Genomic DNA, 23865 nt, shown 5'->3' with positions numbered 1-23865 from the left:
AAAAAAATGTCTGAGATTTATGTGGCATACATCAAAAATATGGTAACAATACTATAAAAAGCAGATTCTTTGAATAAATCCAAAATTTCAATTCTAGCACTTCTTGTGAAGAGCTAGAGCTGAGCACATATGTGGAACACAATGGTGGATTTAGCGTAGAGATTTAGTTTAGTGACAGCCTTGCTGCTAAGGTTTTTGTAAATGATGTATTTATTTACTTTTGTTTTTCTTTGGTTCAAATATTTAAACATTGTTTGTGTGCATTTATACCTTTTTTATATAAAATATTTCGATTCATTTTTATGGAAGAACTATTCACTTTGAAACAATTCTCTGCCATGTATCCCTTTTTTATCAACAATAGTTTCTTGTGTTAAAATTTTCTTTCTACATGAATATATTGAAAACTATAATAATTGTTTTTCAATAAATCTTGACTAAATAATTCCTGAAGTACGATTTGGATAGTTATATATGTAGGGTTTTCTTTCGAGACAGAGAGCACGAACGTAGCATTTTTAAATGCTTTATTTTAATAATAAGAAATAGAATAAAGTGATAAAGGTTAAGTAAAATTAATGTTTCAGGATTCATGTAATGATGAACATTTCACATTTCAGTCCTTTCACACAAACGTCTATGGCTAGCTTTAAATAATATGTACGGCTAAAGGCATAACAGCTAAAGGCAAAACATCAAAAGAAGACAGTCTGTCTTCTTCAACTCTTGAAGACGAGCGAGCCGTCTGCTCACATCTCCACTCTCATCCACGTCTGGACACTATCTGATGCTGTCTGGAATGCTTCGCACTACGCTGTGCTGGAATGACGTTATTGCTGGTAATTCGCTAAGTCAGCCTTGGTCGTTGATCCCCACAGCTTCAGCCAGCCTGAAGAGGCATCGTCCTCGATGTCTGTTGACTGGACATCACTATCATGTACCTGCAAAGAGAAATAAAAAAAAAAAAAAAAAAAAGAGTATCAGGTCCTTAGGTTTTGAGCTGATACAAACATCAAATCAATTTGACCATGGCTTCATATGGTCAGGCGCAGTAGATGTCAAATTCGGTCCTTCATGGCATCCTACTTTTTCGACTTCATATCTGTCATTTGGTCTAACAGCTATGATTTTATATGGTCCATGAAACTTAGGTCGTAGTTTCAAACCAGTCCCATACTCAGTTCTCTGAATGGCTACCAAATCGCCAATCTTGTACAGTTTCGGTTTCTTACGTCTTTTGTTAAATTGCTTATGATTCTCTTCTTGTATCTTCAAAATGTTGTTTTTCGCATCTTCTCTCATTTCATCACGTTCTCGCATCAACTGCTTTAGATATTCTTCATTCAATATCTCATTAATTCTCAGATCTTCCTTGTTCTTCATTTTCGTGCCCATGAGAAGCTCAAACGGTGAATATTTTGTACTTCTCGTAGTTGTATTGTTGATTATTCTCTGAACATCTTGAACATACTTAAACCATTTTGTTGAATCCTCGTGTGATAATTTTGACAAAACAGGAATCAAAATTCTATGGATTCGCTCAATCTGTCCGTTACCTCTTGGAATACCGGTCATAATGTTTTGACGGTTTGACATGTTCTATGCCTTCTTCAGTACAATAAGCTGAAAATTCTTACGATGTAAAGGCACTACCTCGATCTGAAATGATTCTGGCTGGATTTCCAAATACAGTCTGTTGTTGCTTCAATTTCAAAATGACTTCTTGTGTAGTTGGTGATTTCACTGGATAGAACCAAGTAAATTTCATAAAAGTGTCGACAACAGTTAGAATGTGTTGGTATCTCTTGTTTGTCGATGGAAGAGGTCCAATAAAGTCGACATGGTATATACTCAAAGGAACGTTTCCTTTCGGTACAGGATGAAGAAAACTTCTGCTTTTCCTTGCTTCTTGTTGTACAGTATACATTCTATACAGTTAGCAATTACCTTTTCAACTTTGCATTTCAGTCTGGGAATATAGAATTCTTGCTCTACAGCATTCACAGTTTTCTCTACAGCAAAGTGACCCTTTATGTACCTTCTGTATGATTTCATTCTGTAAGGATTCTGGCACTACTAGCAGATCTTTCCCATTTTCAAATTTGTACAAAGTATCATTTCTCACGAAGAATCCATTTTCTTCTCCTTTCTCAACTAAATTCTTTATCAATTTCACATGTTCATCTTCATTCTGTTGTTGTGCTAACCGAATCTTCTCAGTTACATCGGATGTGTATGATGTTAAAATTAGAGCATTTCTACTTAAAGCATTAGCATGTTTCATTTGGCTTCCTGAACGATCTACAATTTTGTAATTGAATTCTTCAATAAACATTGCCCATCTTGCAATCTTAGGAGTTTAATCTTTCTTATCTAAAGTTTTCTGAGAAGCACTACAATCAGTTACAATTTTGAATTTAGTGCCTAACAAATAGTATCAAAACTTCTTCAGAGCTTCTATAACTGCAAGGGCTTCTAATTCGTAACTACAGAGTTTCTCTTGCTGCGGTGAAGTCTTCTTACTCATATACTGAATTGGATGATAATTACCATCATCGGATTAAAAGTAGGACATGATCAGGAGTAGTACCGCACCAAAGCCTTGACTACTAGCATCAGTATGAAGTTCTATGGATATCCTTGCCTAAATATGTGTAGAACAGGTGCTTGAGAGAGAATTTCTTATAATCTGCAAAAAGCTTCCTGTTGTTCGGAATCGAACTTAAAACCAATACCCTTTCTAAGTAAGTCACTAACAGGTTTAGCTATTTTAGTATAATGAGGAATGAATTTACGAAAATATCCCGTTAGTCCTAAAAAGCTTTGTAGTTGTTTACAGTTACACAGTTGTGGAAAGTTTCGAACAGCAACAGTTTTGGAAGGTGATGGTCGGATGGTTCCGTTTTCAATTACATGTCCCAAAAATTCAATTTTCTGTTTTAAGAATTGGCTCTTTTTGAAATTTATTTGTAATCCATATTCCGAAGCAGTTTTGAATACTCTTTCTAATTTGTCTAAACGTTCAAATTGATCATTAGCCGGTATGACTATATCATCCATATAAATAATTATTACACCTTCATTTAACAAGTCATGAAATACTGAATAAATATACCTTTGAAAAACATTTGGACTAATACATAAACCAAAAGGAGCTTTAAGAAATTCATAAATACCATTATGTGTTACAACGCAGTGTATTTTGTGCAGTTTTCATCTATGTCTCATTGGAAAAAGTCATTTTTCAAATCTAGTGTCGTAAAGACCTTTGACTGTTCTAAACAATCAAGTACTTCCGGAATTAAAGGCAGTGGAAATTTGTCTTTAATAATCTTCTTATTTAATTTCCGATAGTCAACGCATAATCTTTTAGAATTATCCCGCTTATTACACAAAATAATAGGTGCCGCATAGTTAGAGTTGCTAGGCTTATTATTTTTTCTTTCAGCCATTCCTTAATTTGATCGTCAACAATTTTTTGTTTCGTGAAAGACATATATCTTCTATTTTGACAGACAGGAATTTCATCGCATAAATTTATTTGCATCTTAAAGTCAGATTGTCTATTTTTCTGAGACTGGTACGAATTAATTAAATTACACAGTCTTTCTTTATGTTCCACATTTGAAATATGCAATAAATCAATCTCGTTGACAGAAATAGCATTCACCAGATGTGAAAGGTAATTAATTTTTAAGCCACTTCCGCTTTCGGGTTTTTGTTTACATTAACAGAGACACCAGACTATTGAGAAAGATCATAAACATTCTTCAATGACACAGCAATATTCAAATTTCCCATAATGCAACGAACGTTAGAATTTCGAGATGACTCAGCAGTTATCGAGTTTACATTACTTTTATTCCGATGAGAAATTATTTGAAGGCCATTCTCAGTAAAAGAGAAGTTAAACTGATTCATTAAATCCAAACCTAATACAATTTGATTACATAACGACTTGACCACATAAATTTTCGTACGAAGTAAAAAACTATCAATTAAAATATCAGAAATGAAAAAGCCGATGGGATACGTTTGCTTTGATTCAATTCCGTTTAATGTGATATCACTACAATTTAAACTAGGAGTACCAATCTGCTTGTGTAACTCTATGCTGCATATCGTCACATCTGAACCAGTGTCAACTAGACTATCCACTAAATGATTATTTATTTCTACAGTCTTCATAATCCTATTCTTATCAGAAATTCGTTGTACTAAAGCTGCTTGTTGTGTCTCGGGGTTCTGGCTTTGACAATCACTTGATTTATGCCCAAACTTTTTACATTTAACACATTTTATTCCCTTCGATTTGTTTACACAGTGCCATGACTTATGCCCATATTCCTCACAATTAAAACATTTGACCTTATTAACGTTAGATTGATTTCACTTTGATGACGCAAGCTTACTTCTATCTTTAACTTGAGTGTCTACTTTCGGTTTCGGATTTTTAAACTTATCATTGTTCGATCTCATTTTATCATAAATTTTAAGCCTTTGTTTAAATTCAGGTATTGTTTCGCAACCATATAGTATAGTTTTCCTCACCACCGAATCGGAAATACCATCGATAACATATTTAATTAATGAAGCATCTTCAATGTTACCTTGCGAACACATTTCGTTCATTTTCAAAAAATACTCATCTAAAGATTCATTAGGCATTAATTTACACTTACATAACATTTCATGCAATTCAGCTGAATTAAAGGCTTTACCAAATTCAGATTTCAAAAGCTTTTTTAACTTACACCAGTCATTAACTTTAGGTTCACTCTAAATAAATAGTTTCGCTTTACCTTTTAATGATCTTTTAGCAAAAACTAATTTATGCAAATCACTCAATTTCAAAGAATTTATAACATCTTCAAATTCATCAATCCATTTATCAACATTTTCATATGCATTACCAGAAAAAGGATTAACAATACTTTCAATATCCGAAAAACTAAGATGAGGTTTAAAATGATCTTGAATTGGAAGCTGAATACTGTTATTTACTTGAGACTCGTTAAAACCAGGATTGTCTCTTTGATTATCATCAAGCACTACTTCAGAAATTTTATTAACAGTTTCATCTTCAATATCACTAATTTCTTCATGCAAAATATTTTCAAATAATACAGATAAATCACATAGGAAAGAGACAATGCGGGTTACGACTTCTGATTTTAAACCTTCTGAATTTATGCACAATACATTGCAAACTTTAATTAACTCATTCAAAGTAAAACTATTCTGCACTGTATCTATTTTCTTATTAAATTCTTCAGAATCTGGTTTAAATGTAAAGCCAGAAAATTCACATAATCTTTTCCGGTTATTTCGATCTCCATCAGTATTAAAAATAAGCTTATGCAAACTTTTGATTTCAGAACTTTTACTGTTCTTTAAAGCTGCTTCCAATTCTCGAATTTCTACTAACTTCATATTGGAAAGAAAGTTTTGTACTCACCTGACAGATGATCGTCTTCAATAGGGGTAATCCACATACTTAAACAGTAATCCAATAAATCGAATAACTTGTAAGAATAGTTCACTCAGTGCACAGTTCAAGACACAGTTCATAATGTCACTCGCACACTTTCGAGTTCGAGGCCGCACGGGTAATCGCCAAAATTTGTAGGGTTTTCTTTTGAGACAGAGAGCACGAACGTAGCATTTTTAAATGCTTTATTTTAATAATAAGAAATAGAATAAAGTGATAAAGGTTAAGTAAAATTAATGTTGCAAGATTCATGTAATGATGAACATTTCAGTCCTTTCACACAAACGTCTATGGCTAGCTTTAAATAATATGTACGGCTAAAGGCATAACAGCTAAAGGCGAAACATCTAAAGAAGACCATCTGTCTTCAACTCTTGAAGACGAGTGAGCCGTCTGCTCACTTCTCCACTCTCATCCACGTCTGGACGCTATCTGACGCTGTCTGGAATGCTTCACACTGCGCTGTGCTGGAATGACGTCATTGCTGGTAATTCGCTAAGTCAGCCTTGGTCATCGATCCCCACATATGTGTGCAAATAATCTAAATTTAATTAAAAAATTAGAAAGGGAAAATGTAAACTAAACTGACAAGCAAACAAAACCTAACAGAATTCACTCATCTGTGCAACTTAGAGGGTGGTTTATCAGAATTCTATATATTATAAATGTTGTATCATCTGAAAAGTTCTGTGCTTTCTCAGATCGAAGCATGTTGTTTCTAATTATTTTGTTATTGCTGATCAATTGACCTTTATTGAAGCAAATTTTTAAATGATGTCTTTTCTGCATCGTGTTACATAATTCTAGCATGTGTTGTGGCAAAATTTTTGTTTCAGTACATTACTATGAATGGAGAACCCAAAAGTTCATTTCTGTTATGCTCTTTTATTTTAAAAGAGAGATAAAATGCTAGTCAGGCTGATCATCAAGTTTGTGCGTCATAGCTACATATGGAAATGTGCTGTTTCTGATGAGCCAGTTCAAAGGAGATTTGAAAAGTTTACATGTTGAAATTTTAACCTCAAAGATGATGCCCTCTGGACAGCCATCCTTTGGAAACAAGGACCTGTTAAAAAAAGTTATTGCTGAAAATCCAAGTTATATAGTTTAGGAACTATCTGACAGAATGTATAGTCCAAAAATATAGTACATGATCATTTGAAGAAGACTAGGTATGTAAACTTCTATGATGTATGAGTAGTCCATACTTTAACAAAGCAAACTGTGCTTGCTCAAGCTTTTGCATATGAGTCTTTGTGAAAAAAAAAAAGAAGCTCCTTTTTTGAATTGGCTCATTACTGGAGATGAAAAATGGATGCTATGCAGTAATGTCACAAGAAAAAGATCATGAAGTAAGCCAAAAGAACATCCTTTAGTAACATCAAGAGGGCTGCTTCTTGAAAAATAATGCTTTATGTTTGGGATGACTACAAAGGAAATGTATACTATGAGTTGTTGTCATCAAAACAGATGATAGGTTCAAAAAATATTATTATGAAATTATATTTTAAAACCAAATATTATTATTTTAAAACCAAAAATCCAAGCAAAGTGCCTAGAACTGACCAATTTTTGAGGTGTTGCCTTCCATCATGACAATGCGCAGACCCATATTTTGATCAATATCGGTTTGGTTTATTTTGATTATGGCAAAGCACTCGAGTAATATCTGCCTAAGGGGAGGGATGCCTTTATGGAGGACTTTCTGATGGAAATTGGCTTGTGTGCACGTTATACATGGGGAAAACCACGAAAACACCCATGCAGCCAGCACTCTTGCGGGATTCGAAAATTGGACTGAACTACCAGTGTTCAGCAACTTTACCTCTCAGGCTGCTAGTGGGCCCTTGATGAATCTCAGACTTATTATTGAATATGGCTGATATGTTTTGTGTCACCTTCTATATTCACTAGACTTAACCCTTTTGGATTTTCATTTTTTCTGGTCACTTTAAAATTCTCTGAATGGTCTAGAGTTTGCTTCTTTGGAGGCTATCAAACAGTGAGTCGATAACTTATTTGTGAGTAAAGCTGTCTGAGAGAGGGCAAAAAGGCATACAATAAAGTGATGTTTTATGAATCAATGTAAAGTTCTTATGTTTTTGAAATACTTCATTTGTACTTATCATAAAAAACAAACCCACATAACTTTTTAGGTGATGCAATAATTTAAAAAAAAATAATAAAATTTTCTTAATTTTTAAAATTAATATATAAAATTAGTTTTTATATCATCAATTTTAGAAAGTATCAATTGTTTGTATAAAAATGGATATTTAGAGGTTAATTATTTCTTAATTGCAGAAACATTTTATTAGTCTTAAAAATTTGAAAGAGAAGGAACAAAAATACTAAAAAATGCACAAATTTAAAGCTGTGTTATGATTTTAGTATAATATTCATAATGGTTTATAGAAAGACAGAAAAAGAACAGATTGAAAAAAATAGTGTCTTAAATATTAAATTTTCAATGATGTTGTGAGTCATTAGAAGATTAACATATATAATTTGTATTCGTTAATGACCAGCCATCCAATAGAAATATATGCTAGCTATAGCTATCGAAACTGATGCACAATGAGAGCTGAGTGAAATATGATTACCAATGTCCACCAATTCAATCATTCCATCTGTGAGATTTTTGACAAATTCCAGATACCATTGCAGGGTTCGTACGATTCTTAAGAGTCCTTAAAAGTCCTTAGATTTTTTGGAATCGATTTTTGGTCCTTAAAAGTCCTTAATTTTGGCCAAACTCAGTAGAAGGTCCTTAATTTTAATCATCTGAAATTTCTGTCTGTTTTTATGACTGCCATTTTGAGTGTGAATTGGCATGTTGGGGGAATATTTTTGGCGATTCACTGACATATATGGTTATCTTTTGAATGGGTTATAATTTGTTTCTATTTTTAATAAAAATGATGGAATACTCGAGTTTCTAAGCAAGAAGTGAAAAATAAGCATTTTGAAATTCATTTTTTTTATAAAGAGCTTTTAAACAACTTTTCGCTTTGGGGATGTGAATTCTTTTATTAAATGGTTCTAAATTTGGCGACTTATCAATATTTTGGCGATTTTAAGATCAGCTTCTATACAAAATTTTTAATTCCGAGATCTCAGAATTTTTCAACGATTTTTTTAAAACATCATAACATTGATAAATTTCATTAAAATAATGGTAATATAATGTATATTATTTTAAATATATAAGTATATTTAAAAAGTAACATTAAAATAAAAACATTTTTATTTTTCTGTCATGTTATAAAGTTTCATTTTGGCAACTTATTGTACAATATTTTGAATCTGAAAAGTAAACAAGGTATAATGCTCTAAAGCATAATTTATGAAACAGCTCTTAGCAAAAGCAAAATTAGCTATGTAATTAATTAAAAATATCTTCTTTTCAATTTTTTCATAGTAAGAGTTTCATAGTAAGAGTGGATTTTTGTCAATTTTCTTTGACTTTTTAAGTGAAAATAGGTCGATGTGTACAAGAATTAAGTTAAGGAAGTGCGCAATGCCATTTTTGTGCAATTCTGGGATATTTTTTTAAGTGAAAATAGGTCGATGTGTACATGGATACCGAGTATGTGCAATTCTTAAAAACGCGCCAAGCAGTGGGCGATTCTGCACTTTTCGCGGAGATTTTCCCCATGTAATTGTCTCAGAATATTCAAAATTCTCAGAATATGCATCAGTTTTCTCTATAAAATTAATTTTACACCTTTTCCCCTCCCTCTTAACCAAAATATTTCTGGCTTTTTGCTGTTACAGAATTGGTAGGGATAAATTTTTCTTTAGGATTTTAGACATTGCTGCTTGGAAAATTTAGAAGGATTTGAAAGCAAGATTTATAGACCCACAATTCTAGAAGATTCGAGAAATATGTGACAAAATGAAAAATGTCTCCATTGTTTCAACATGTAATGGATGTATTTTAGTGAAAGTTTGCAATGAATTTCTTACTTTTTGGAGAATGTCTGGAAGAACAATGAAAACATAATATTTGAATATTTTACTCCTGATACTAGAGTCTTAACATGTTTATCTTCCCTTTATTTTCTCTACTCTTCACTAGGCTCAAGTGTGGAAAATATCAAAAATGCTTTTATCATATGGGCAGGCATTATAGAAAGAGATTTTTTTATTAATAAAGAAATTGAAAACTTATAATTTAAAAGATTCATCTAATATGTTTTAATGCATCATACACATAGCTGGCACTAGGCATTTTCCCACCTGATGCAATCTCTGTGGATCCTAAATTCTGCTGCCTGGTGCCTTTCTAAATTCTGCTTCGAATGCCTGGTCTAAATTCTAAAAATTCTGCCACATCAGCTCTATAACCAGCCCTTACCATATATACTTCATATTTCTTCTAAATATTCATATTACTAAAGAAATAAAATTAGCCGCTTTTTCTATACATTCTAAATGCATTTAGTGTTTTTCAGAATAACAGAAATCCTTAATTAAATCAAAAAATTCTAAAATGAAAACGAAACGTGTTGAAGAAAGAAACTGAATACATAAAGAAAATTATTCTTCAAAGACATGTGCAGTTATTATTATGTAAATTACCCAACTGCTTATGATTTCAGCCTTTACTATAATTTTCTATTTCTATTTCCTCATATGATAGAGTTACTGAGCCAGATTAAATTAAAATTAAATTGTACGAGGGCTATCCAGAAAGTAGATTACGTTTTGGAATAAAAAAATAAACAAAGTATAGGAAACAAATTTTATTATATACAGATGAAAGCCACACTCAAATACTACTTTTCTACATAGTCACCATACATATTAAGGCATTTATCGTAGCGATGTACGAGCTTGGAAATTCCTTCGTCGAAAAATTCGGCCGCCTGCGCCTTCAACCACTTCGTTACCTCTTCTTGCCTTCCATCTTGCACAAAACTTGTGGTAACCAAGCTTTTCGCTGATGATTTCGTGCAACAAACTTCGCGAAATTTGTGGAAAACTCAAAGAAAGTTCCGTTATTGTGAAATTTCGATTTTCACGGACTTTAGCATCGACTTTTTCGAGAAGTTCGGCGGTCACTATGCTGGGTCTCCCACTTCGATCTTCGTCGTGAACATTGGTTCGGCCATTTTGAAATCTTATGACCCACTGACGCACTCCACCTTCAGTGATAATGTTGTCCCCATACACTTCACGAAGCTGCCGATAGATTTCTATCGGTTTACAGTTTTTTGCAGTCAGAAACCTTATTACTGAGCGCACCTCGCAGCTCGCGGGATTTTCAATTAACGCAGACATTTCAAACCGTCACAGTATCTGAACGGAGCACAGCACGAACCTCTCACTAGCACGGCTAGATGCAGACTGAGCTGCGCAACGCTCTGACCCCAAGATGGCCGCGCTAGCCCCGCCCCTAGCGGACACAGACGGAAACGTAATCTACTTCCTGGATGGCCCTCGTATAATCTTTGACCACTACTCCACATTTTTAGTTCGAATTTGACTATTCTTGTTTAATTACGTCACCCTGAGATGTAATTGATTTTGTTAGCATTAGAACATGCCTTTATGTTCAAAGTTCTTTTTAAATAAGAGGCTTATTTAAACCTTTCGTTGATATTGTAGTTACATAGCGATAATATGCTTCACGTCTGTCAGGGGTTCTGGACTATTTAACTTCTACCAGATCAAGTAAACCCTCACAGGTACATTGTGGAGAGGTTGACAAGTTAGGAGATAAAGCACACCGAAACTAGCGAGAGCATTGGTTTGCACATTGAGACAAATCTGTAATTGTTAGAAAAAAATGCTTAAAGAGAAGGAAATCGATATAAACTACCCAAAATCTTTGGGAAGGCTTCAAATTAAATTGTCGAATAAATATTTTGTTGAGTGTTGTTGTTATAAAACATAAATGTTTTGTAGCTTTTAATGTATAAATATCCTAATCATTTAAGAATCAATGTCATAAATTACATGTATTTTAAACTGTGAAATTTTATTAGATTTTGATTTTAATAGGGCTTTTTTAACAAATATTGTTAAAAAATAAAATTTAATAGTGGTCATGTAAATCCATAATGACTAAGGTTATCAAACTACCTGATTTAATTATTTATAACTAACTGCTTACCTTTAAAAATTATCTCTACATATTAAAGCAAGTTATTGCCTTTCATTAATCCTTACCATGGTCACAAGATAAAACACAAAATTGTAAAAATTCATGTAAAACTTATTCTTTGCAACTAGTGAGACCTGAAATATTACAAAACAACTTATCACCTGTGGTGTTTTAGTGGAACTCCTTAAAGTATATTAACTGGGTTACAATCCTTGAACTCTACAAGAAGCTACGGCACAAACTGCATTAGACACAGCCCAACTAACTTTCAAAACTTGCCAACCATGCCTACATTGTTGGCCTTTCAGGTTTTTTCTAATCAGCAGCTCTCTCTCTAGACAAGCAGCAGCGGTAACAACATTCAGTCTTTTGTTATGAATCATGCTGATTATGATCTTAATTCTCATTTTAACCTATGCCGTTTGACATAAAATCTACCTGCTATTTACTAAACCTCTAGACTGACTAAGTATGTGAAAAAAATTCAGCATAAAGCTGACTGTTAGTAAAACATAAATGTCACATATCTTCTTTCAAATATGTCCAACTATTCTAAGTGTAAAATATTTATTGCTACTTGATAAATTGCTTAACGTTTATTTTATTCTCAAACTTATTAGTAATTATGTTAATTAATTCATGTTTAGTAATAATGCATACTACTTAGGAATCTATTTTATTTTTAGGATGGTATTACAAAAGTGAAATTCAGTATAGATAATATTTTTAATTGAATTTTATTCAGTTGCCATTTGCTCATAGGTCCTTAATTTTTTCATTAATTGTCCTTAAAAGTCCTTAAAAGTACTTAATTTCCGTGTGCAGAAATGCATACGAACCCTGATTTGTAATAGTGAAATGAAAAGGCAAGTGGTTATAAAACTTCCAACTTGATATGGGGGAAAAAATGATAGGCTGATGTCTTCAAGGTCTAGTAAAGTCAAACTAGTAAGCTTAGAATCATAACAATAGACTTTTAATTGACATGTGGGAGTGATGCTAATTCTTATACTATTCATCTACTGGCATTTATGCTTGGTTTCTGAGACAAATTGGCTGATACTAAACTTAACACTTGTAGTCAATTACAATAGTGCAAAACAAGTCATCTCTAGACTGTAAACAGTGGAAGATTATTGTATGAATTGATGAACCAAAGTACATGTTATAACATTCCAGTAGTTATATATGAATCTAGCAAATAGTAGGCAATGTTATGAAATAAGCTTATTTGGGAAGGTGGAGGGAGAGTTGATTTTGACTCATTGGTTTTTAACCTCAAGCTTTAACTGCTGAAGCTGATGATGTTGATCTAATATTGGATAAATCTATGCTATAAACTCTAGGACAATAGTTTGAACTGCCTTTATCATTTTCACCAAGATAATTCACCTGTATATAAAGTAAAAGCCATAATCAAATGATATGAAGAAATGGGAGTGAATGAACTCAACTGGCCAGCTTGAAGTGCTAACCCAGTCAAACATTTTTTAGTTGAAAGCTAGACCAAACTGCCTCAAAACCACCGCAGAATTTTTTGCCATGTTGCAAGATGAGTAGGGGGGAAGCACCTAAAGACATCATCTGAATGAAAGAAATTTTTCTGTGGAGATCTGTGATAGTGGTGAATAGTAGATCTATGTTATACTGATATCATATGTGCTTCAGTTAAGTAATTTCCTATGAGTATCCAGTGACTAATATGATTTTTTCTAGCATATATATTGAATGAAATTTAATCATTTCAGATTATATTACTGTCCAATCACATTATGACTAGTAATAATTCTCTTCTATGATTTCTTCATTTTTATTAACTTTAAAGTGTATTGCACAGAAATCATTCTGTTTTTCATTTTTAATTTAATAGTTAAATGAATATTTGGTTCTATAGTCTGTATTTTTCTAGAAAAATTTAATAAAACTTAGGAATATGATTAAATTTTAAAAATATTACAGAGAATGACAGAACAATTGATATCTGGAGTTGTACTACCTACTGATAGAACCAAAGCTTTAGACTTTGAATATGATGTTGAAATTCCTTTATATGGGGAAGAAGAAAAAGGTATTTAACTAAATTTGTTTTCATTATTTTGTTGGATTTTTACACAATATTTAACTTTGCTTCCTTCAAAAAAGATTCTTAATTTTTCATATAAATTTCTAGATAGCTTCTTTGATGGCACCATTCCATTGGAAGATGCCTTGACAAAAGCTGTGATCAAACATGAAAGAGAACAAGTATATAGTTCTACTTTTATTTGTTCTAATTGAAAAGTTGCATATTTTTTTATCACTTAAAATCAATTTAAATCTTTTACTTCTTTTATTAGATTGAATAAATATATTAAAGCAAAAGTACAGTATATTACTTTAAAATCTGTGCTATGTTTTTGGAGTGATGATTTTAATACTTTTTTTTTTTTTTTTTTTTAACAAAGGCTGAGGGTCATATAAGAACGATTGTAGATCTTACTATTCGACTTGTTTTAGCTATGTTAAAAAATATCATTGTTGGTGAGAAACCTATGGAATTTATAGCTCCAAGTGGACTTGGGCTTACAATATCAATGTAAGTATTTTCTCTCTTTTATTCCAGTGATTATTTTTATTTAGTATTAGCTGCAATTTTTATCATTTTCTTTCTGAATTATTATTTTGTCTTTATTTTGGTGAAGCAAAATAAATACTGGTTGAATAATTATATGTATAAAAATTGTCTCTAATTTATCTTTGCATTTTCAAATCTTTTTACATAAGGTCATCCATATGGTCTTGCAAATATTACCATTCTACAAGGCGTGAAGTCTTTTAATTAATCATTCGTGTAGCCAGGCAAATTTCAGATTTTCTGAGATGTTTTTATTTAAGATGGCATAAGATTGGTAATTTATGTTTCAAATTCAGAATGTTGGAATCTGTGCAGAAAGGTGCACATTTTAATTTTAACATATGGACTTTTAATACTTTTTTTTAAATAAGAATAGTAATCACATTAACGTGTATATTATATGACCATTATTTGAAGAACATAAGGATATTAAGGGTATAGTGGCACACTAGTTTAAAACAATTGTAACAATAATTCTTAATTCAATAATTTTTTAATAAAATTAAAATTGTTTCATAATGTGATGATTTAAAACCAAAATTAAAACATTATATCTTTATTTTTATCTTTCAATAATATTTCTCACCAAGATAATTTATAATGTATCTGATTCTTGGATTTGTAATGTACGTAATTGTTATCATTATTATAATTAACGAAACATGTACCTAATGCCATAAATTTTGTATCTCATTGTAGGCTAACCATTTATGTACTGTCTAATAACTGGTTATTGTTATTATAAGGTATTTTATTCTTTGTGTAATATAAATTAGTCTTACATAAAATTTTTTACCTTTTGTATTTATAATCAGTTAAAATAAAATTGATGCAAAATAGCATTTTAAAGTGCTGAAGTATAAATTGATATACATATGACTACACTTTGTTAAAGATATTTGATTACAAAATAACTTTGTGTTAAAGTAATTTTAAGTTCTTTTTGGAATTTATTATCTATAAATATTGCTCATTAATTTTTATTGCTGCTAAACATTAACAAAAGAGTGAATTGATATGTTTTATATATTTCAAATTCATTTTATCTACATTACATACTTTGGCTACATATACACATGCACACACACATAGCAAGCTTGTATTTGGGAGATGAAGAGGAAACAAATTCATTTCCCTTTTTTTAGAGATGCCAGAAAAGACAAAATAGTTAAGACCAGTGTGAGAGTTTTCAAATGAAGAATTAAAATTTTTTTTGAATAACTGAGTGCATTGAAAAATATTCTGTAATTGTATAGTTATGTAATTATAAATAAAAAAAATATCAGTATAATCATTGTTACAGAATTCTGCAATAAAATTGATTTTTTGTCACTGAAGCCAGCTTTAATGGTTTAAGTAGTTATGTTTACAGTAGTTAAACTAGCAGTTCAGAATGAATATTCCTTATGAAAAGACAAGTCCTTCAGTGGCTAAGAGACTAAAATTGTATAAAGCTGCTAGTTCAGCTCGTGTTATTTTCTGGCTAGCTGCATGAATTTTCATGTTTGTGAATTCATGCGATATAAGTCAGATTTTGTTTGAAAATTTTCACAAAGACAGTCCTTATTTTAAGCATATAGCTGTTACTGCTTATTCTGAATCAGTAATTTAATTCTTACATCAGGAATTCCCAGTAGGGTCAATATGAATCCCCTGTGAATCCTTTAAATTTTAAAATGGGGTCTGTAAAGACAAGGGGTCAATTGGAGGTCGAGAACCAAATAACGCGTCAAGTAATTTACAGGCATAATCAAGATCCAATTGATTACAAAAAATGGATTAATAAAATTTGAAATTAATTATTTGCTGACATAAAGCTTTATGATACAAATAAAGCAAGTTTTCAAAACAAATGGATATGTTAAGTGTTAGAATTTAGAGGTCATCCAAGAGAAATATCCTAAAATTAAAGTTTTTACTCAATGAACTTTTCTTGACTTCTACTTACTCAGTGGAAGCACGCTGTAGTAAGTTATTCTTAAATCACCTAGATCAGAAATATTCAGTCTATTTCTTGTTTTCTGTAGTAAGTTATTGTGTTAATACATCATGTTACTGTGTTAATACATCAAGCACTGTTATCACATTAATTAAAATCAAGCTTTTAGGTAATTAAAATATGAATTTGTGTCTGAAAACATAAAAATAATATTTGTGCAGAAAATAATACAGCAGATTTAATAAGCTATTTGTTTCAAAGGTTTTATTCATATTCTTAGTCTGTTGTCTATGAGACTGATTAAGAAAATCATTTTTTAAAGGGGTCAATGCAAGAAAAAGGTTGGGGGATCTCTGATTTAGATTTATTTTTTTAAATAGAGATTTTTTTCCATTTCTGGTGCCACTTCTGGTGCAGAAAGATAATTTTATTTCTTAAAATCTTATTTTAGGAGAACTGCATCTGAAACAAGTGTTATAATTTGAATCTTTATTAAATAGTCTTGCTTCAAATTTTATTCTTCAGGCTTTTCATTTAAATTAAATGAGGAAGAAATTTAGGATAAATTTGCTATTATATCAAAGAAACTTGGTTTTGTTTATTAAGGGGGGAAATTTTAATAAATGAGTAGTGAAATAAATAATTAGTTTTAATTATAAACAATATGCATAGTCTTATTGTAAAAACTTTCAATCTTTTCAAATTGGAGGTGCCTAGAAAAATTACATTTTGCTATTTCTTTTACAGGATAACTGATAAAATAATGCATTTCTTTGCCATTTAGAAGATTTATCTGTCTCTTTAAAAAAAATCTAATTATATGAAAATATCTAAAGTCCATTCAATATTCAAGCAAAACTATCAGAAACATTTGATATTATTTATGACTAGCTCAGTGAATAAGGATGCTATAATCTTCACAGAAAAATTAACATTTTAATTTTAGCGTATACAGTACAAAGTCCATAATCCGGACTCGTCAGGACTTCGGTGATTTCGGATTAGTGGTTTTTCCGAATTAAAGATCATCAATTTAAATCCGGTAAGATAGCATGTAGAAATTATACAATTAAAAATATGAAACCGTAATTTTTAAAATAAAGAGCAATTATGATCTAAAGGGTATAAAATTTTACAAAAAAAAAAAAAAAAAGCTTGATATTTATTTGTTTACTTTATTAAACACTTCTTTCAAAGCGCGCATGTGTAAAGTATACATTACGCATAGTCGAAATTAAAAAACAATTATTTGATGTGTACTCGTAATATTTATAATGATGAGGAATTTGATTTAAATCATATCAAACACGGAATACATCGAGATGAAATACTACATTTAGTAAGGAATTATAAGCTGAATAAAATAAAAACATCTGCCCTGAAGATGAGGATAGTGCTGACTTCCAGTTCATTACGCGCCACGACTTCCCTTCCCCTCCGCAGAGCAGCGTGAAATTGATAAACAGATTTCTGAATAGTTAGAGAAACAAATCATTAATCCTTTGACCCGCAGTGGTCGCGCCCTAAAACCCCCATTTTTCAAATTTTTTCCTCCTCTTTTTTCCGAAATTTTTGAGTGAAGATGAATTGATTACTGATCTTTTAACTATAAATAACATAAAATGACTGCAGAATCATACGTTTTAGGTAGTAATATTTCAAATTGGATGCCTTTTAAAATTCGTTTTCGATGAAACAAAATAACTTCCTTTTATTAACATAAACAACTGTAAATTTCAAAAGTTAGTCATCGCACATCATGATTTCTATCATAAACAATAAAAAATGCTATAATTAAATTGCATATACAAATAAAACCCTCTATATGTATGGCATTTGCTATGTGGTTTCAGGGCGCAACCACTGCGCCATTAGAGCATTGTGTCACTATGCTCACAATCCTCTAGAGGCTCAGTGGTCACGTCTTGAAACCACTGGCGTTCGCTTCTCAATGGCGTTTGCTTGCTTTTCAAATAGGAATGCGTATTTTTACCTGGGTATAGGTAAGGGGCTTTGAAACTACAGAATTATTTTATTACTAAACAATACATGCACCTGCCCAGTAAAAAGGGTCTTTCTTTTCCAGAGGCTTTTCTCTGACCTCAACACACTTTCTCCCCAAGCTAGTATTGTGATTTTATAAATTATTTCCTGTGATTTAAATTTAAAATAAATACACTTTGCTATAATTAAAAATAGAAATCATGTGAAGTTTTATTTAAATAAAAAATATTTTCTGAATATTTTGGGACGAAATCCGAATAAAATAAGTATGAATGGGAAACAAGCGATCTGTACAAAGCCAAAAAGACCAAGCTCCCTCCCATTAACATAAAAAACCACAAATTTCATGTGCCAGATGAAAAGAAACTAAATAACGCTGGACATATACCAGCGAAATTTAGATCCAGGCAGTGCACATTTTGTAGCACAAGGAAGAAACCTCATAGAACAAATGTCCTTATTATGTAGGTACTTATATTTTCACTGCTATAGAAAAATTACATAAATGTTTATTTTTTAATTTTTTATGATGATTTTCTTTGTAAAATAATGTAAAAAATTATATATAATGCAATTCATACATATTTTTTTTTTTAAATCCGTAAATTTTGTCATTTATTGGAAACACATGCAGAAAATGGTAAGTTTTTCCCCCCTAAGTAAGTTTCAAAGTCCTAGACACGCGGTGGTTTCACAGTGTAACCACCACCCACAGAACAATGGGCAAGAGTAGAATTTTTAAAATTCAGATATTATTTGTCTCTAGGATCATAATATTTAATTTCTAGAGTTTTTAATTAAAAAAATCATAAAAATAATATCACGCACATGAAAGGGTTAAGCCAAGCTGTTTTGATTACGCAAATAATATCGTGCTAAGTAGAAAAAGGTGTGTTCATTTAGACTATGCCTGGACTTAAATGACACTTAAAACTTGGTTAATCCCTTTCTGAGTATTTCATTGCCATGAGTGAAATAACCAGTCACGGTTCTGCTGATGATTCATCAATTCTTGATTATGTAATCAATAGGATACCAGATCAGAGTAGTAACAAAATTATTTTGTATGGGTGTAAAACTATTTCTGAATTCAAAGAGAAATTAAAAATTTATGAGAAAATCCGCGTTCCAGATACAAAGAATAAGGGTTATTCAAGTACTAACACACAAAATAAAGCACACGCTATACCTAATAAGAGTAAAGAACCAAGGTGTTATGACTGTGGAAGTATAGAGCGCGTAAATGTATGCACATTCTCTACGCGCATGCATAAAGCATACAAAAAAAAGTTTGTGGCTTTGAGGTCCGGATTATAGATCATTCCGGATTATGGACTTTGCACTTTATATTTTTTTAATAAAATTAGTAAATCAACCAACCCATGTATTATTGACTATGAGTTATTCAAAGCTCTATAAGGTTATGGTGGGCACATAAGTTGAAAAAAATTGTTTTAAAGTTTTACTTCGGTAACATTTTAATCAAATTAAATTGCTTCATAACTTAGCAAGTAATTTAAAACAATAACTTAGCAGCTAATTAATCAAAATTTAGTTTATTTTATTACTACTATTATATAATTGTAATATAAACTGAAAGCTTTTTATTTTAATAGTTATGTAATATGTATTAATTAAAAATTTATATTATTTTTGTGAAAATTGCATACCATCACTTGCAAACCTTCTATTGCCTTGGCTTTCTTAGAAATATACATGCAGGATATTTATAGGAAAACATCACTTTCGACATAAAGTATTTTAACAAATTTGTTAACATGTATATAAAAGTAGTTTTAAAAAGAATGATAAGAATGGAACATCATATATCAACAACCATCTTCATTGTCACACTTATTCAACTGTGTTTCATATAGGTGGCACAATAGTAGTTACTTACATAGCCATTACCTACATATATATGTAATAAAACGTAGTAACATGTTCTTAACTGGAGCATATCCCTGAACTTTCATTGAGGTGCCACTCACATTTAGGTTCACATCAAATTTTTTAAATTTATGTTAATGAATTGAAGTTAGCATTATATATGTTTGAGAGTTGGCTATATTACACTACTGGCCACTGTAAATGCAACACCCTGAAGGAAGCATGCAAATAACATGAAATTTACAACATGCATTACTGGAGGTGAGATATGCAAATGATTACAATTTCAGCACAGACACACATCAGGCGCGCCTGTGGCACCACTTCAAAGCGCTATTTAAAGCTTGGAGTTTTTGACAATTTCAAGTTTGGCGATTGTGTTTTTTTTTTTTTTTTTTTTTTTTTTTTTTGTGTTTGTTTAAAAAAAAAAAAAAAAAAAAAAAAAAAAGATCAATCATGCTTCGTAGTAAACAGCGATCATTGTTTTATCAAGTATCCGAGTTCGATAGAGGAAGGATAGTGGCCTATTGAGAGTGTGGATTATCTTTCAGGGAAATCCGTAGTCATGTTGGACGAAACCAAACAACTATAATGCTGATATGTGACCATTGGATGCAGAAGGGTATGACAGACAGATGTGTTCGATCGCATCCACCTCAGTGCATCACTTCACGTGATGACAGGAACATTGTGCGCATGGCAGTGACGGATCGCTCAGCCACATCACGAACCATAGCACAGCACATTCAGTCTGTAACGCACCATCTAGTGTCTTCACGTGATGACAGGAACATTGTGCGCATGGCAGTGACGGATCGCTCAGCCACATCACGAACCATAGCACAGCACATCTGTAACGCATCATCCAGTGTCTGTGCATACCATTCGACGCCGTTTACAGCAGAGTGGTCTGTCCGCAAGACGTCCAAGTAGGACGTCAAGGGTAGACGGCTTCGTCTACCCTTGACGCAGAACGACAGACGTCTCCGCCACCAATAGTTCGATGAAAGAAGGATGTGGATGGCAGAATGGAATAAAATTGTCTTTACTGACGAGTCACACTTCTGTCTGCAACACCACGATGGTTGGATTCAAGTCTGGAGACACCGTGAAGAAAGGATGCTGAACAGCTGCAATACACCGGGTATTATGGTATGGGGTGGTATTGGATATCACTCTCGCACTCCTCTAGTACACATTGCCGGTGCTTTAAACAGCCAGTGCTACATCTCCGAGGTGTCCTTCCTTACCTTCAGGGCTTGCCCACAGCCATATTTCAACAGGATAATGCATGAGCACAGATGGCACGCATTGTCCAAGTGTTCTTCGTCAATCGCCAGATTGAATTGCTTCCCTAGCCGGCTCGCTCTCTGGATCTTTCGCAGATAGAGAACATGTGGTCCATGGTTGCTGAACAATTGACCCAAATTACATCCCAAGCTGCCACACGAGATCAACTTTGGCAACATGTGAGCTGCTTGGTCTGCTGTATCCCATGAACACATCCAAAGTCTCTTTGAATCGAGGCGTGTGGCAACAGTGATCTTCAACAATGGCGACTACTCTGGCTACTGATTCTGGAAGAAACCACACTTCACAGAAGTCTATAAATTTAATCATTTGATACTTGGTCAACATGTTATCTACTAAATAAATTTTGTTGTGATATCTCTTGTCTTTCTTGGTGTTTCAATTTGGGTAGCCAGCAGTGTATTTCCCACATGCACATTGTGAAATACTGTGCAGCATATAAAATAGTGAAATTATATAATAAAAATTTTAAATTCATTAATTTTTAGTTTGAACTGGATATCAACAGTTAGGAATTACAAAAAATTTATATCGGAGGGTCATGATTGCATTTTTGCTTGCTTTATGCATCATGCACAATCAGTTAACCAACTACTGATTGTCTTAGTACTAAGAAAAATTCGATTCTAGTAAATTTGATGCTGATATTGTCAAAATTAGTAAATCAGAATTTAAGTTTCACTCTTAAAATATAGATTTGATTTTTTTTCTCAAGGTGAAGATATAGAGCATTCATCTTCAGACTTAAATATTTTACAAATTTAGATAATTTATAGGACTAGGGTTTAGATTATTTCAAATATTAGGAATCAGTAGAAGGAAATTTCTCTACATTTAGAAAAATTATAAATTCAAATTTTTTATGTAATAAAAATTGAACTTAACAATTTCTTAATGCAATTAAGTGATTTCACATTTTTCAATGTATATTCCATTTCAGAAAAAAAACTTTGCTTCTCTCCATGTACAAGGGCTGACAAGAATTTTCATTGATCGAAATAAACTGAGAAATTGCTTTTTATTTTTATGTCATTCCTGGAAAATTTTAAACTGCAATTTATTAGATCATTCTGACCAGAAGAAATATTCATGCTAAATTTTGCTTACTTTTTTCTCTTATTTAAATTTGTGAATTTTATATAGCTTTATATACACTGGTTATCATAAATTAAGGAAAAATCACAAAAATAGCGATAATTCCCTAAAAGAAAAAGCCAAACCAACAATGACCTCCAGGCATCATTTGCCTGCAGAATTGCGATGGAGAGCCATTGGGAGACTAGAAGCAGGACAAAGTCAAACAGAAGTGGCCAGATGGCTAAATGTGAATCTTTCTGTGGTTTATAGACTTTGGAGGCGATTTCAAACAACAGATTCGACCTCTAGGAGGTTCTGCCAAGGACGGCCAACTGCTACGACGAGCGCCGATGACCAATATTTGACATTATGCGCACACGGGAATAGAACCGCTACTCCGACTCTTCTTAGATCTTCCCTTGCTGCAGCCACCAGAAGGTTCGTGTCAACGTCAATTGTGCATAGAAGGCTTTACGAAGGTGGTCTGTATGCGAGGTGACCAGCCATTTGTGTGCCGCTCACGTCACGCCGTAGGAGGGACCATTTTCAATGGGCACAACAACATGTCCACTGGACGCCTGTTCAATGGAGGGCAGTTCTCTTTACGGATGAGTCCAGGTTTAGTCTAGAAAGCGATAGTACGCGTTATTTGATATGGAGAGAACATAGAACCCGTTATCATCCGTCAAACATCCGTGAAAGAGATGCATACGGAAGGGGCAGTGTCTGTGTTTGGGGTGGCATCGCTTTGGGTGGATGCACAGACCTCCATGTCTTTCTAAGGGGAACCGTGAATGCTCAGATTTATAGAGATGATATCCTTAATGTTTATGTGCGCCCATATGCCGGGGCAATAGGTGATGCTTTCCTGTTACGGGACGACAACGCAAGACCACACAGGGCTTGCATCGTAGATGATTATCTTCAACAGGAAACAATTATGCGAATGGAGTGGCCAGCTCGATCCCCAGACTTGAATCCTATTGAGCACGTTTGGGATGCTTTAGGGAGACGTCTAGCTGTCTAGTCTTAATCCGCCCCCTCAGACCCTTGTTGTGCTTGCAACTGCTTTGCAAGAGCAATGGCTCTCGCTTCCTATGGAACTGATGGACCGCATAATTGAAAGCATCACACATCGCTGTATGTCCTGTGTTGCTTCTAGAGGCTATCATATTCCGTATTGAAGGTATTTTTTCAATAGCAAACTGACACCTTCGATTTGTTCATTTTACACATGTGCTAATTTCTATACTACCACATTTGTCTGGTAATTTATTTTTGTGTTATTTGATACCTTACTATGTGTTGTATATTGTGGGTAAGTTTCATTAAATTCTACATGTAACTTTTTCAGTAATCGTGATTTTTGTGATTTTCCTTAATTTATGATAACCAGTGTATTTGCAGAATCAATAGACTGATCAAGG

At 32.5% G+C, this 23865-nt stretch overlaps 1 protein-coding gene across 1 annotated transcript in view; it reads left to right on the top strand.

Annotated features, from left to right (window-relative positions):
• LOC118193624 (uncharacterized) overlaps positions 1 to 23865 on the top strand; it is a 188019-nt gene that overhangs the window by 117755 nt on the left and 46399 nt on the right. The window contains exons 26-28 of the mRNA XM_085823169.1: positions 13563 to 13671; positions 13774 to 13847; positions 14048 to 14178. Coding sequence (XP_085679295.1) covers positions 13563 to 13671; positions 13774 to 13847; positions 14048 to 14178 — 314 coding nt within the window. The remainder of the gene's footprint in view (positions 1 to 13562; positions 13672 to 13773; positions 13848 to 14047; positions 14179 to 23865) is intronic.

This window comes from Stegodyphus dumicola, chromosome 9 (genome assembly GCF_044657685.1).
Source record: "Stegodyphus dumicola isolate Sdum_Otavi_A_Nest chromosome 9, ASM4465768v1".
In the NCBI taxonomy this organism is placed as follows: Eukaryota; Metazoa; Arthropoda; class Arachnida; order Araneae; family Eresidae; genus Stegodyphus; species Stegodyphus dumicola.
The sequence above is the reverse complement of the archived record's forward strand: the minus strand, read 5'-3'. Positions and strand labels throughout refer to the sequence as shown.